This window comes from Salvia splendens, chromosome 13, assembly GCF_004379255.2.
Source record: "Salvia splendens isolate huo1 chromosome 13, SspV2, whole genome shotgun sequence".
In the NCBI taxonomy this organism is placed as follows: Eukaryota; Viridiplantae; Streptophyta; class Magnoliopsida; order Lamiales; family Lamiaceae; genus Salvia; species Salvia splendens.
In genome coordinates, this window is record NC_056044.1 from 20,619,639 (window position 1) to 20,635,385 (window position 15,747).

A 15,747-nucleotide genomic window follows, 5' to 3' on the forward strand; every position below is an offset into this window, starting at 1 on the left:
TCGAGTTTGTTATTTCATTAATTATTGTTTCACACGCAATTCAAATAGTGGTCTGTTGAATTTTCTCTCTTCTAATTGCATGGGTAATGAAGGATCAAAGCATGACGCAAGACAACCAACTAACTCTAGCGATATTTCCTCAACATGTCCAAAAATTTCGTTACATGCTATGTTTATGTTATGCCTTGTACTTGTCATATATTACTCGTGAACATAATTATAGGTTAGACTCACCAAAAAACTATAGAAATAACCTTTTGGGTATTTTAATAGATGAAGCATGTCATTACTTTTATCTGAACTATTCTTACTTTCTTCAATTATGAGTTTATTTTATAATTATATTCGCAGTGTCGCATATGATATGCATCGCGCGTGCATGAACTTTATTTCACATTTTCACTCAAATGTTTTGAAAAAAGTGATTTATTTTGAACCTTAAATTTCAACCTTGTTTGATCATTCAAAATTCCAACTTTGGTTTTTAAGAATATTGATAAAGGAAATTTAGATTTGTTAATATATTGATTATCTCTTTGTATGCGCTATAAATTAATAGTACTACTTCCCATTTTTTGGGGGGTATACCGTATATTTGATGAATGATGACCTCACAATATTTATACAGGTAATAAAATAGTATATCCAAATTGTACTGAAAAAGTCAAATTATATGAATCAAATCGCTCAGCTCTATCCATATTAATAACGATTTTAGTAATAATGTATAGTAATATATCCAATTATAAGTCCTCGCTACGAAATTGGCACAAAGCATGGAGAAAGTAAGACATAACAGCTAGCTTATTTCGTCACACGAAATCTCATATTTATGTCACAATCTATTATCTAATGGCATGATGTATAAATATTATTATTCAAAATTGTACTATAAGATTTTATATTTGATCAACATGAAATGAAGAGGCTATTCATAAGAAGACAAACAAATTCGCACTTCATGACGAATGTGACAATCCACCAAAAGTTGAGTGTGCATCTTTATTGATAAATTATTAATTAAATTTCAAGCTCGTTAAAATTGAAGATATTCAAAATAGTATGTGTAGACTATGCTAGGTACTTAGTTGTGAGCCTAATTATATCCTTAATTCAAAGAAAAAACGAACCGTGACGCATCAACGTCGTGACCATATGATATGACAGTTCATTCAAAATTAGTTGATCAATAATTGCATACCAAATGTTGCAAATGATTCTTTACCTTTTAGCCCACTCCTAGCTTACGACTTTAAATTTTCTCCTAAAATAAGCAGTTTTTGCTTCTGTTAATGCAATTAGTTATGCATGGGTGATAGATGGGTTTAAATTTAATAGCGTGAAGATAACTAAATTTGAAGAGGATGATCACACAACAATTGCCCAGCTTGTTTTAGGCAATCACACTTGAAGAAAAGCTGGCAATATTAATATATCTAGTGCCTCTCTCTCTTTCTCTCTCCCTATATATATGTCATAATAAATTAATAGTGACACGTTTATACATGCATGAGATTGAAATAGAGTTAGGGTTTGCGATGCATTTTACAAAAATGAAATTGGCTTGTTTTGTTGCAGTTGTTTACGCGTTTGGATTAGTTGTAGACGGTGCATCCATTGATATAGCATTCGATGATATATACGAAGTTGTTTGGGGAGGCGATCATGTTAACTTCCTCAACGAACGAAGAGATGCTCAGCTCTGGATGGACCCTGCTTATGGTTTGGTTCAATTCATATGTATATTCGATTTCATTTTATATTATAATGTTAATTACAAGTGTACGTATAACAGGAGCTGGTTTCGGATCGAAGCTCAACTACGGATCAGGATTCATTCACATGAGAATCAAGCTGCCTGATAAGGACTCTGCAGGAGTTGTTACAGCATTTTATGTATGTATACTTTTATTTCCACATGAGTTATTAATTAGTACTAATTGGAGCAAATTAATAAATTTTTATTTAAAATTTGCAGCTAACTTCAAACTCAAGTAAGCATGATGAGTTAGATTTTGAATTCTTGGGAAATAGAGAAGGTAAACCAATCACATTGCAAACAAATGTGTTTGCACATGGGGTTGGAAATAGAGAACAAAGGACTTTGTTGTGGTTTGATCCCACTGCTGAATTCCACACCTACAAAATCCTATGGAACCTTTACCAAATAGTGTAAGATCAACCAACAACACACACCACTTCTCTCTCTTCATATATATACAAATTAATTGATCTTTTATTTTAATTTAAATTTTAATTTATTTTTAGATTCTACGTGGACGAGATTCCGATTAGGGTGTACAGAAACAAGATGGACATTGGGGTCCCGTACCCGAACCAGCCAATGACCGTGCAGGTCAGCTTGTGGAATGGAGAGGATTGGGCAACAGATGGAGGGCAAACTAAGACCAATTGGTCTAATTCACCTTTCATTGCCCATTTTCAAGGTTTTCATTTTGGTGCATGCCCATTGCCTAAAACTGCAGTAGATGTTGAGCCTTGCTATCAAGATCTTTCAAACTACTGGTGGAACCGTAGCAAATATTGGCAGTTGAGTGGGAAAGAGCAGAGACAATTCAATGAAGTGAGACAAAAGTATTTGAATTATGACTATTGTGATGACACAAGCAGGCATCCTACTCCTCCCCCCGAGTGCCAATTCAATAAATAGTAGCACTACTACTAGTAATTTGTATTTATATATATGTATGTGTGTGTTTATCTTGAGAAGTTATTACCTTCACTTCTTTCATTTTGAACTAGTTTTTGTTATCAACAATCAACATGTAAATTTAATTATACTCCATACTAGAAGCTGAAGATACATCTTACGAATTTGTTACCACCACATTTTGCCATAACGATCACATCCAATTAATACTGCAAAAGCTACAGTCTATTTTAAGTTACAAAAATGCTGAAACGATAAAATGCAACGCGACAACCACAATATTTGCTTCGTCAGCTTCAGAATCAATATTATCTGGGGAAAGATTGACACTTCTTCTGAGTGAAGAATTTGTATCTATGAGTATAATCTATTTTAGCTTTCCATGCTTTGTACTTACTGCTTTCTTGCTTGTACTTACTTACTGCTTTCTTGCTTGTACTTATTCCATTCTCTAAAGGGTGCCAAAAGCGGGGATGGATCCCCTACTGTGCCAAAAAACACAGCACAAGATGCTGTGCATAATACGCAAGATTTTGTGAACAAAACGCAGCCATCTCTTTCTCTCTCTTCTTTCAATATTTTCATTCTTTATTTTATACCTTCTCTTTCTTTCACTGCTTTTAGTATTTTCATTCATTCTTTCTGTGTTTATATATAAAATACTAAAAACTATTGTATAAGGATTTTAAATGACACCAACTCTTCAAATCATCAGACGTATAAAATAATTAACGGTTGCATATTTTGAGCTAATTATTATATTTCATGGTAACCGTAATTAATACTCTCAGATTTTACAATATTTTTCAGTATTATATATTCCCTCCGTCCCACAAAAGATGTCACACTTGTGGGACGTCACAAGATTTTAGGAGGTTTTGTTTTATGCGTTAGGGGAAAAGAGAAAATATAATATTTATATTATTTTAAGAGATAACTTTTTCTAAATATGGAAATGTAACATCTTTAGTGGGACAAACTAAAAAGGAAAGTGAGACATATTTTATGGGACAGAGAGGAAGTACTCCTCAGTATATAGAAAAACAAAGAATGAAAATATCGCAAAAAGAGAGAAAAAGATGGCTACGTATTCTACACAAAATCTTGCGTATTTTAAATTTTACAATAATTTTTAGTATTTTCTAATATAAAAACAAAGAATGAATGAAAATACAAAAAGTAGTGAAAGAATGAAAATATTGAAAGAAGAGAGAAAGAGATGGTTGCGTTTTGTTCACAAAATCTTGCGTATTATGCACAACATCTTGTGCTGTGTTTTTTTGGCACAGTAGGGGATCTATCCCCGCCAAAAGCACGTGCAGTAAATCGGCAGGGAAGAAGGGCTAGCTGTTGTAGAAAAAAAGACATCACTATGCATTAATAGTACTCCTATTAAAATGGCATCAGATTAATGTAAATGTTAATAAGAAATCACTCCATGGAATATTTACATGTTCTCCTATTTAGGGCATCCGCAACGCGTCTCGCCCCCGTCTCGGTCTCGTCCCGGAGAGACAAGACGGCAGCGAGACGGCGATGCAGCCATCCATCTCGGTCTCGTCTCGGCGGGCGTCTCGGCCCGGAGGGTGGGTTGGCGAGACGTCTCGCCACGTGCCAGCGCCACGTGGCGAGCGTTGGCGTTAGGCGTGACGCCCACTCGCCGGCCCGCGAGTGGGAGTCGTCATGCTGACGCAATAAATAAATTTTTTTTAAATTCGATTTAAATAATAAATAAATAAAAATTAAAAAACGGTAATATTACTGTTCAATGGTAATATTTTAATTTTTTTATTATTTTTTCTTTTTTTATTCTATAAATACTCATCTTTCATTCTCATTATACACACAAACACACTTCTATTCTTCTCAATTCATCTTTTTTTCTCTCCAATTTTCATCTCACCTCTCCAATTTTCATTAAAAATGTCTGGCGACGGAAACTCTGGCGGCTCCGGCGGCTATGACTTGAACACGTTTGGCGACTGGGGGGTATGTACAATGTCTTGGGTGCTTCCGATTCCGGTTCGTCGACGCCGGGCACCCAAGGCTCGTCGACGCCGGCGGCGTACCAACCACCCTATTTTGATGTGGATGCATACTCTCGTCCCTCCGCCCCGAGGTATGGGCAATCGCAGGGATTATCCCAAATCATGGAGGATTTTTCGGATGAACCCAATCCGGAAGGAAGACAAGGCGGTGGAAGCTTCGTGGGTTGCGCATTCGACGCCGTGGAGGAAGAGGAAGAGGCGGCCGAGGAGGAGGAGGAGGATGTAGGCCGTCATCCATACAGCTGCAAGGACACGATGACTCTATTCAACGCTTGGGTCAGCGTCTCGTACGATCCCATCGTCGGGAATCAACAAACCCGCAAGTATTTTTGGGAAAAGGTCACCGACGTCTACAACGAGAACAAGCCAAAGGGGTCCCTCCGCCGCACCATGAAGATGCTCCGCAGTCATTTTGACCTAGTCGACAGAGATGTCAAAAAATTTTGCGGTATCTACAAGAATGAAGCGGCGAATTACCAAAGCGGAGCCAGTGGAGCCGACATTCTGAGAGCGGCTATGCGAGTCTTTTTTGACGACAACATCAAAGAATTCAAACATGTCGATGTTTGGGAGGCGGTCAAAGACGTTTAAAGGTGGGCTGACTGTGTCCAGTCCAGCACGGGCTCGAGCTCTAAACGCACGAAGCACATGGCGGGTGGCCAATACTCGTCTAGTGAGGGCCGGTCAGGCAACACCTCACAAGAGGTTGAGGGCACGACCACCGATGCAGGGGCTCCTCCAGTGGGCGCCGTCGGCCGCAAGGGACCAAGGCGGCGAAGGCGGCTAGAGGGAGGAGGGGCCGAGGCGAATCAAGCCAGGTGGGCTCTGTCTCGGGCTCGAACACCCTATTGTCCATGTACTTGACCGCCACGATGGCTGACACTTCCCGCTTGACGTCTCCCCAATATCAAGCCCATCTTGCCGGAATTGAGTATATGGCAAGACAAATTGGTATTCCGCCTACAGGTGGCTTGAGTGCACCGCCACCGCCTTCGAAGGATGATTCGCCGGCGGAGTAGTTTTTAAGTGTGTAATTTTTAATTTCTAGTATTTTAAATTATGTATTTTTATTTTTTTTATTTTAATTATGTGTTTTTTTTTTATTTTTTTAGGATTTTAAATTGTAATTTTATTTTATTTAATGAAGTGTGTTTTTATTAATTGAATTTGTTGGAAATAAAAAAATGAAATTGAATAAATAGTTAAGGGATGAGATGGTTAAGAGATGAAGTGATGCAGGTGATGTCTCTTAGTTAAGAGATGGAGTGAAAAGTACAGTGGGGCCCATGAATAGTTAAGAGATGAGACGGTTAAGAGACGGATAAGAAACAGCGTTGCGGATGACCTTAATGCATCTTAATAATCTTTCTTGAAAGTGATTGGAGCTGCATATATATCTTGGTTGTAGTAAATTAATTTACCTACCTAATTTTTACTACTATAAAAAAGGAAATGTAATTTTATTTAAGACTGTCCCAAAAAAAATTACATCCCATTTTACTTGGGACTAGACCTGTCAAAATAGATATCTGGTATTGGATACCCGATATTCAAACCCGAAAAGGTCGGGTAATTGGATACCTGAAACCCAAATTTTCAGGTTTCAGGTCGGAATCGGGATCGGGTAGTGGATTTTTGAATTATCAGATATTGGGTTACCCGATACCCGATCGGGTATACTCGAATTATCTGATTTTTTATTAAATTTATGAATTATGTATTTATTCTGATTTTTAAATATTTAGGAAATTTAAATATTAAAATAGTGATTGCATGTGTTTCATAATCAATTGTATATTTTTAAATCCAATTTTTTTGGGGGTTGTATTTTTTAAAAATTCAATGTAAATATTTTTCTAAAAGCCAATTCGCTTATATATTTTAAAAATTCTAAATATGTACTCCCTCCGTTCCTTGTTAATAGAGACATTTCTTTTTCGCATGAAGTTTAAGAAAATTGTGTTAAATGGATGGTGGAAAAAGTAAGAGAGATTAAAGTAAGAGAGAAGAAGTGAGAATATAGTAAAAAGAAGAATTACTTTTGCTAAAAATAGAAATAACTCAACTTCCCAAAAAAAATGACTCTATTAACATGGAACGGAGGGAGTATGAGTTAAGAAATACTAGTAACTATTCGCATTGCTTATTCAATACGGCTTATGTCGATTAATAAATTAAGGTGCATGGATAAGTTGTAAGAATTTATTTATACTAGCGCAAGAAGAAATTTTAATCACCTAAAATTTTGATTAAATTTAATAAGTTTAACCTATGCAATGTTTTCATCTTTAACTGCAGAATATAGGATGCTTAATTATCTGCTTATCAGAAATGAATAATATCATATCCATGTTGTTATGTGCAATTTAATTTTTCTAATTCGTTGACTTTATAAAAATAAATAATTTATTTTAACAAAATCAAAATCAGAATCGGGACTGGATACCCGAGTCGGGTATCCGGGTACCTGAAATCAGATTCGAATCGGGTATTAGTTTTTGAGAAATTCGGGATCGGGTATCCGCGGGTACCCGATTTGACAGGCCTACTTGGGACTATGTATGTATTATGTATCAATATATGAATATTGCGCAAAATTACGTTTAATATAGTTGTGATTGATATAAAAATGATTGCGCAAAATGTACATAGGTCTTAATTTTTTAAAATATGAGCGTTTTTTAATTTATGGAGATTCACACAAATATCATCGAAAACGTTATTACGCCTTCATTTATTTTTGGAATCTTAGTTATTGTTTAGGAGTTGACCTGCTTATGGTCAATGATAAAAGACAACAATCGCCAGCCGGCAACTTTTAAATTTTATTAATTAAATAAGGACAACCAAATTTTTAAATAAATAGGTACACCTAAAAATATTAAAAATGAAAATGACCTTTGAAATCTAGATCAAAACGCTCATAGCAATGAGACAAACACAAGTATTGTCCATTAGCTTACAAAATGATATAGATGAAGATTGTTTGAGATAAATTAGTTAGACGACGATATGATCTTGATAATTACGAGTTTTTTGATACTACTATAATTAAGACTCATTAAATATATAAAACAAATAATGAATTTAAATTACAGTTAAGTTGTAAATATGCTTTATTTTACCTAAAGAATATATCATGCATTTATCAATTCCTCGTATATGAAAATCTATTCCCTTCATTCAAGAAGCATATGTTTTTTAAAAAACAAAATCAATAATTAAAAGAAACAAACAAATAAGATTATTGTTAAAATAGCAATCCAGCCACCAAAACAGTAACCATTAACCGGTCAAACCAATCAGCAACATTTCACCTTACAAGTTACGATTAAGACTAAAATAGCCAAATCAATGGAATTGTTTGGGAACAAAATAGTAAGTAAATTTCTTTTACCTCAAAATATTGATTCCAAAAGAAGAAATCATTGTTTACTTCTAAAATAACTCATAAAAGAAAATGAGCACGCTAAATTCCTCGAGCTCTGTTTGGTTAAAAGTTCAAAATGAAAAGTTGGGGAAGGGCTCAATTTTGGAAAAACAGAAATTTTCAATCTTAATTTGGTAATTTTAATATTGACAATGCATGCAAAAATAGTTAGTCGTCACTTCAAATAAGTAACTAAAATAGGGTCTAGGAATATGCATAAATAATTGTAATTATAATTATAATTGTTAGTGCTATCTTATTAACAAATTAAATTTTGGTTTTGTTTTAATATATACTTGGCTCCACCAATATTTTGATATCTGGACGAGTGAAACAATTCAAAGACGAGTGAGAGAAGAAAACAGTGAGGAGAATAGTCAAATCAATAACCGGTGGCGCCGGTTGTTGGTCCATAGACCCCTCCCCTTCCATCATTAACTCATCATCACTGCAATTCCATCTCTCTCTTCTCCTCCTCCTCTCTGTTCTGCGCCTGCAAATTAGACGCTGAAGAAATTTTTCTGCCTTCTGTGGATTTCCGCGAGCTAAGTTGATCTAAAACTCGCCCAATTTCACTTCTGCTTCTCCACCGTTTCGAATGGCTGTAAGTTCACGATTTTTGTGTTTCTCCCCATACGAAATTTCAAAGTTTTGGAGATGAATTTTTGTCATGCTTTGGTTATTGAATTTGCTTTTTGCAGTTTTTAATTTCAATTAGCGGCTTTATCTCTCTTCAGATTTCATCCTCAGTGGATTTAGCTTCTATTGATAAATCCAGTTTGTTATGCCGTTTCTAGTGAATCCGTTTGGTCAGTTTGATTTTGATGTGATGATTTTTGTAGAGAGAGAAGATAATAGTTTGGTAATCAGATCTGATTCATGTGAATCAGTATTTTTTATGTATTCTTTTGATTACATGTACGTATATACGTATTGCAGCCTTTTCTATCTTATTATTATCAAGTTTTTGGTGAAGTGTGAATATATTATGACCGTATCACGTTCGTATTGATGTTACAAATACGGACTAATGCAAAACATACTGAAAATTCAATGATAAATATCCCATTCACAATCATTAATATTCATGTTTTGGTTGAGGATTTGATTGGTGTTGAAAATGTTCATCATAAACATTTTGTGATTGCAAACAAAAATTCAAAATTTGCTTCTAATTGAGTAATGTAGTTTCGTTTTTTGTCACTAAGCAGCGCTCGAATGTGCCAAAATTTGGCAACTGGGAAAACGACGACAACGTTCCCTACACCGTATACTTCGAAAAGGCAAGGAAAAACAAAGGTGGGAAAATTATAAATCCGAACGATCCCATGGAAAATCCGGACATGTTCCCAGACGCTGAAGCTCCGCCTCCAGCAAACCCCCGGTCCCTGCCCCGGCCCCAGCCAGACGAGGCTAACGGGAGGGGAGCAGCTGGGGTGAGGCCCCAACGTAGAGTGAGCAAAGAGGAAGACGTTGATTCGCACAACTCTAGTGAAAATCCAGGTACAAGGGCTCCAACTGAGTCGAGCTATGCTGGGCGTGGCCAGAGGGCTGCACGCCCTGCCAGAGCCAGTGCAGGATCCGAGCAGAGCTTCGACCGCTCACCTCTTCACCCCCATCATCAGGCGAAGCTTGCGGGAGGACGAGGCAGCGGGTCGCCCGCTTGGGAAGGGAAGAGCCATGATAGTAGCCATGGCACCCCGGGGAGATCCAAGCTGAGGCCAACTAGTCGAGGCGACGAGAGTGTAAGTCTTGTAACTGGCATGTTTCGATAAATATCAGTTTATACTAATAGAATTGTGTTGTGTTGCAATGGCAGCCCGATAAAGGTGCAGCCGTGCCAAGATTTGGCGAGTGGGATGAAAACGACCCCCAGTCAGCTGAAAACTTCACGCACATTTTCAACAAAGTGCGTGAAGAGAGGAACACCGGAGCCGGGAACGTCTCTGGGACTCCCAGGCATAACACTTACGGCACGCCTGGGAGACAGAAGGACCAACCTAAGGTTTGTCGTGCATCCGTTTCATCATCGTCTAAGTACTCCCGTTCAATCTTTTTCTTAACGTTTTCTTCCAACACAGAAATGTTGCTGCGGGTGGTGGTAGACGAGGAGGAAGAAAACTGAAGAGTTCAAAGTGAATCGGTATTGATTGGAACATATGTGTGGATTGGATGGATGATGTATTATTTGATTTTATATTGGTGTGAAAAATAAAAGACGAAGTCTATAATTTGTTTTCTGCATCATCTATAGTCGTCGTTGTTGCCTTAGTTTTGGTCTTTCTAGTGTCCAGTTTCTCCCACTTCTGTAGTTATGCTATAGATTATTTCATTCTGATTCTCTCGTTGTAATGAAATGTATTTTTTGAGTTTGTAAGCACATAATTCAATTATATGCCTCTGCACTCTGCATAATTTATCTCTGAATTTTTGTCTCATAAGTCACAAGAGTAGCATAAAATTACAAGAGTAGCAGCGATAGAAGAGGAAAGGACAACGATAGAATACTCATCTTTTTGCGGGTTTCTTCCTCCACTCGGTGCGACCCCGGTTGATCTCAGAGCCGTTGTTCGATAATCTCAGGAGATGCAGAAACTGAAGGCAGTCGTTCTCGTCTCTTGCAGCAGCAACCGGAGTGCCGTTAGTTCCGCGAAGACCTGAGACCATGTCGCCTATGGCCGGCTCAGAGCTCGTCAGCGAGTCAACTACATCATCTTGCTGGCATTCACGCCTGTAATCCAACGTTATAGTCTTCAGCTCGTGACTGTCGATGATCTCTTGAGGCATGCTCTGTTGTAAAACCATTCACTATTTCAGCAAAAACATGTAATTTCTTTTCCCGAATATTGGTCACACATCCAAGAAAATTGAATATAAATGAAATGTAACTAACCTCAAGAACCCATCCAATGTAGGTGACATTGTTTACATGCTGGTTCATGTCCAAATCAGCTCGTCTAGGCTGAAAAAACAGTGGCGTGCTCATTAATACAGAAAAAAAGTTCGATTTATTTGTCGAAACCAGATGATCTTACCACAAGCCCGACTTTGGAATGATCAGCAGGGTCATCAAGTTTAGCTATTTTCTTCAAGCTAGCATTATTCTCTTCTGGAAAAGCTAGTCTGCCATCAACAACAAATTAACAGATAGCAGTTAGTTATTGCAGCAATCGTGGCAAGTTCTAGATTTAAAACCCGAGTTAGGGAAATATGTAATTCGGCACTAGGTACTGTATAAACCGTGTTATATATATGTTCGAGATTCACCTTATAAAGTGCAGTGCAGCTCATGCAAGATAACAAGAAAAATATTGGAGCAACCAAGAAATTCAATTACCAATATCCTTTAAAGAAAATACAAAGATACTTTTCTATCAAATTATTTCTTTAAACATGTTATATTATGCGGCCGTTCAAGGCAGTAAATCGGAAAGAAAGAATTACCTAAGCGTTTTGGGGCAATAAACTAGATATTCATCACGCACTTCATCAGTGACTTTCTGCAGCCGCCTCGTATCTTGGTTCATCATCACCCACTTGCTGCAATAAAACAGGTATAGAGGGTAAAAGTTTCATCAATCACCCAAAGAAAACCACCACAAAAGGCGCTAAAAACATAATTCGCAATCATATGGAAGTATGGGGATGAGCAAAGTTTAAGATTGCAACCCCGCGTTGATCACAAGTTTTTAAAATAAGATTTGCAGCGCACCTAGTCGCCCGTCCAATGACTTCACCAGTAGAATAATCCTTGAGAATCCAATCACGTCTTGTGCCTATCCTTCCCTCGCTTTGGCACCATGTCTCGATCTCAACCACATCACTCCTGTTTCATTATGAATATGCAAAAGCATGTCTAAGAGCATAGCAACTACGATCTTCCATTTTCAGGCAACAGTTCAAATTCTCAAATCATAATACCAGGCAGGGTATTTGTAGATCTCGATGTGCATTCGAGCAGTCACCCATATGAGATGATATTTTCTCATGGAAAGCGTAGTTGCAAATCCATCAGTCGAGAACCCAACATATTGAGCATGGTTGCAACCCACCTCCTGCTTGATAGAAAGGGGAAATACAACCCCCCTATAAAATGTGAGCAGCCAACTTTTTCTACTAAAACATAACTACTAGATCGAGAAGAAAGCCTCAAGTTGAAGTCTACTAAAGTGTTTTCCGCCTCAACGGCATAAAAGAAGAGAACACGAGACTTGTAAGAAAATGAAGAGCAAGATTATGGCAACAAAAGAGAAAATCTATGATGAAGATAAGTTTATTCTACTATAAATTTCAAACAAACACGAATTCACACAAATTCATGAAACAAGTTACAGAGAGAAAAATGCAGTAAATAAAATATTCACCCTCATTCATTGTGCAAGGAGAAAAGATTATATGAAAACATCAACTTTTCAGAACTAAGCAAATCTTTTTAACCAAGTAGTAGTATAATTATCCAAACAAATCTCTTTCACATCATCATTTGCTAACCCACAGGTCAAGCAAATGTTAGGCCAAATTACACATCATCACCTAAAAAACCATGAAAGATGCAATCTTTATTGAAAAGAAACACCCATATTCCAAATGTTACCAAAGTAGCTAAAATTGCAGAAATCATTACTGAAAAGAAACACAACATTGACACTCAATCTTCAGCTTAAAAAAAATGAATGAATTGAAGCACCTGCAAGAGATTGGCTATGGTTTCAACGGTGGCGGTTTTGTTAATCCCCACCTCATAGCATCGCACAATGAACTTCTCCTTATACGACAAGCCGTCTTCATTCAAGCTGCCGAGCCGCAGCCGGTCGGCGAGGCTCGGGGGGCAGCTCGGCTCCGGCGCCTTGCTCTTCGTCGACACCGACGCCACATGCAGCGAGGCCGGCCGCGGCAGCCGAATGACGCCGGGAAAACAGCATTTGCCGTTGCATGCCGAAAAGGCCCCTCCCCTCAGCAACATAGCAATTGGGGATTTATCTAGCTAGGATTTTAACGCAAATTTCGCGACGCCACACAAAATTAAAAAATTGGCAGTAGTAATAATTTTTTATAGTGAGTGTGTGTATTTTTTGTTACTCCATTTAAGTAGTGGCAGTCGATACGAACGATGTTAGTTAGGCCGATACGAACGATGATCATGATAGTTAGGCATTGGCGGATCCAAGAATTTCATATTGGGGGTTCGATAATTAGAGGTTTAAAATTCAATTTCATCTTTTTCTTTTGTTATTTTTATTATTTTTTCCAATGAATCATTGTATATAAAAATGGATTATTTTTAATATTATTACTTTTTAAAAAATCATTATTTAAATAGATTTTTAGTAATGCATATAATAGATAATTTATTTTAGTTTAGAAAGAGTTTTAAATATTAAAATAAAACAAAATACTTTATATTTCTATATAATCTCAAATATGAGCATAATAAGAATCTCTAAATTAAATAATTATATCTATCCATATATGTTTTATTGTGTAAAAAAAAGAGAGCATATAATAAATTATTATATTTAATTATACATTATTAGAAATCATACAAACTAGAAATGATTATATACAATGTTTAACAAAAGTAAAACATTTAGCCGATTAACATAAAATATACTCCCTCCGTCCCGCACTACTCGCACTTATTTCCTTTTTGGGCGTCCCAAGTTACTTGCACTATTTCCATTTTTAGTAAAAATTTTCTCCTACAGCCGTAATTTTTGACTTTCCTATACACTCATTCCTTAATCTCCGTGCCGAAAAAGAAAGGAGCGAGTAGCCCGGGACGGAGGGAGTAAAATATAAGAAATAATAGGGGGAAAAAACGAGACAGAGGGAGGCGAAGCATAAACAAAACCTAATAGTTACAAATTAAAAGAAATACAGAAGAACAAATTTGCTAATAATGCACTTGGTGGGAACCAAACTTGGGTTCTTCTATTTGACACATGGGCATTTTACCACTAGGCTACTTATGATTTTGGTGTATAGTCGTTACTCTTGTTCTTAATTGCATCCGCCACTGGTGTTAGGTAATTAATATTTTAGGGAAATTGGTTGTGTTGCGGTCGTGTCTGATTCCGAATTGAATCTACTCTCACTGACCACACAACACAAAATCAATACATCTTCCGGAGATATTCATCACTCTTTATTTTGTTTGTGTTCTAATTTGTTTATATGCACATTCCTCCCATCTTTTAAACTAGTTTTGTCTATCTTTTTTAGACGGAGGGAGTATATGACCGGTTTTAACTTGACACAGATTTTAAAATTTAGTTTGAATTTTTTAATGGGAAAAAAGAGTGTGTACTGATAATGTGAGAAAAATATTAAATCAGTCATTTACCGGTAAATATTTAGAAATGATAAAACAAATCATTTAATCGTAGACCAACAGAGTGTTAATTGAATATGAGTATAATGGTTTAATTGAATGTAAACTCTTCTAAATAATAAATAAGTAAATAAATCAATTAATATTTATATTCCAGATATCCCAAATAAAAAAAATTGATCATTACAGAAATATTACTATTTCTGTGGATGGTAGAGTATTAACTATTTAACATGATATTAGTAATAGGTTATATTCTGAAATTTTAGAGTGTCTTTAATTTATGATTCCAGATTCATTGTTATTTTTAAAATGACTTCAATTTTGTGATAAAAAAAAGTTCAAATATTTTAACTTTCTCATATATTTGCATACAACACATGTTAAGTTTTTATGGTAAGGGTACCCCACACCCCTTGTCACCTTGTGTAGTTTCTTTTATATAGTAATTACTATTAAGTTGACTTAAAACTTATTGAAATTCGAGCTTAATATATTACTCAAAAAAATACTTTAATCAAGATTTTTAATATAATCAAATTATAGCAACTCAAATATAGACTCGGCGATAATAGTGTGATCCCCACATACTTGAAAGTAATTTTAGTATGGCCAGAGTATAGTAGTTTGGTCCGGCTATAAGTTTTGGAAACAAAGAAAATAGTAGTAGCATTGAATTTGATTTGGCTATACAGAGTTGGTGGTAGGCCTTCCGCAGAATTTATTTATCAGGCATTACGATGGAATCTGTTCAAATGGAAAAAAACATTGTTTGTGTGACGATTTTGATAAAGTTTGTATCTTGTGTCCCTTTTAAGGAAATCGTTTATCAATTTTCTTTGATATCTAGAGAAGAGTGAACTGTACCAAATAATCATAACTTTTGCACTTCTTGTTTCAGTGATCTTTAGAGCATGCGCAGCGGTGGCGTCCGTCGCCACCGCCGTCCGCGCCGCTGGCACGGACGCCATCCGCCGCCGCTGCGCTCGCGCCGCTGGCACGGCGCTGCTCGATGTATCGAGCACGTCCGTGCCAGCGGACGCACACGTGGTGCGCTCCCATTCGTCAACGGCATAGCCGTTGTGTTTAAACATTTTTTATTTTTTATTTTTTTAAAAATCGGTTTTTTATTAAAAAAATCGATAAAAAAAAATTCACTTCCCCAAAAAAATATATCCATTTATAACCGTTTTTACACCTTTTCAATTTTTTTTTCATTTTTTTTACCCCAAAAATACACACTTTCATCTATAAATACCCCCAATTT

General features: G+C 36.5%; 3 protein-coding genes across 3 annotated transcripts; 2 read left to right on the plus strand and 1 right to left on the minus strand.

The window, feature by feature from the left end:
- Window positions 1–1,523: 1,523 nt before the first annotated feature.
- On the plus strand, window positions 1,524–2,817 carry LOC121763027 (xyloglucan endotransglucosylase/hydrolase protein 3-like). Its single transcript, XM_042159077.1, has 4 exons — window positions 1,524–1,722; window positions 1,796–1,896; window positions 1,979–2,172; window positions 2,269–2,817. Exons 1-4 carry the CDS (start codon window positions 1,539–1,541, stop codon window positions 2,669–2,671), a joined length of 882 nt encoding a protein of 293 aa, XP_042015011.1. The 5' UTR covers window positions 1,524–1,538; the 3' UTR covers window positions 2,672–2,817.
- Window positions 2,818–8,486: 5,669 nt separating this feature from the next.
- On the plus strand, window positions 8,487–10,542 carry LOC121763031 (RPM1-interacting protein 4-like). The gene is made up of 4 exons (XM_042159083.1): window positions 8,487–8,753; window positions 9,361–9,894; window positions 9,969–10,154; window positions 10,231–10,542. Exons 1-4 carry the CDS (start codon window positions 8,748–8,750, stop codon window positions 10,252–10,254), a joined length of 750 nt encoding a protein of 249 aa, XP_042015017.1. The 5' UTR covers window positions 8,487–8,747; the 3' UTR covers window positions 10,255–10,542.
- Window positions 10,543–10,564: 22 nt separating this feature from the next.
- Window positions 10,565–13,205, minus strand: LOC121763016 (oleoyl-acyl carrier protein thioesterase 2, chloroplastic-like). Its single transcript, XM_042159061.1, has 7 exons — window positions 12,837–13,205; window positions 12,071–12,204; window positions 11,862–11,975; window positions 11,594–11,689; window positions 11,185–11,272; window positions 11,043–11,111; window positions 10,565–10,939 (listed from the first exon to the last, which is right to left on the minus strand). Exons 1-7 carry the CDS (start codon window positions 13,110–13,112, stop codon window positions 10,658–10,660), a joined length of 1,059 nt encoding a protein of 352 aa, XP_042014995.1. The 5' UTR covers window positions 13,113–13,205; the 3' UTR covers window positions 10,565–10,657.
- Between the last annotated feature and the right edge of the window lie 2,542 nt (window positions 13,206–15,747).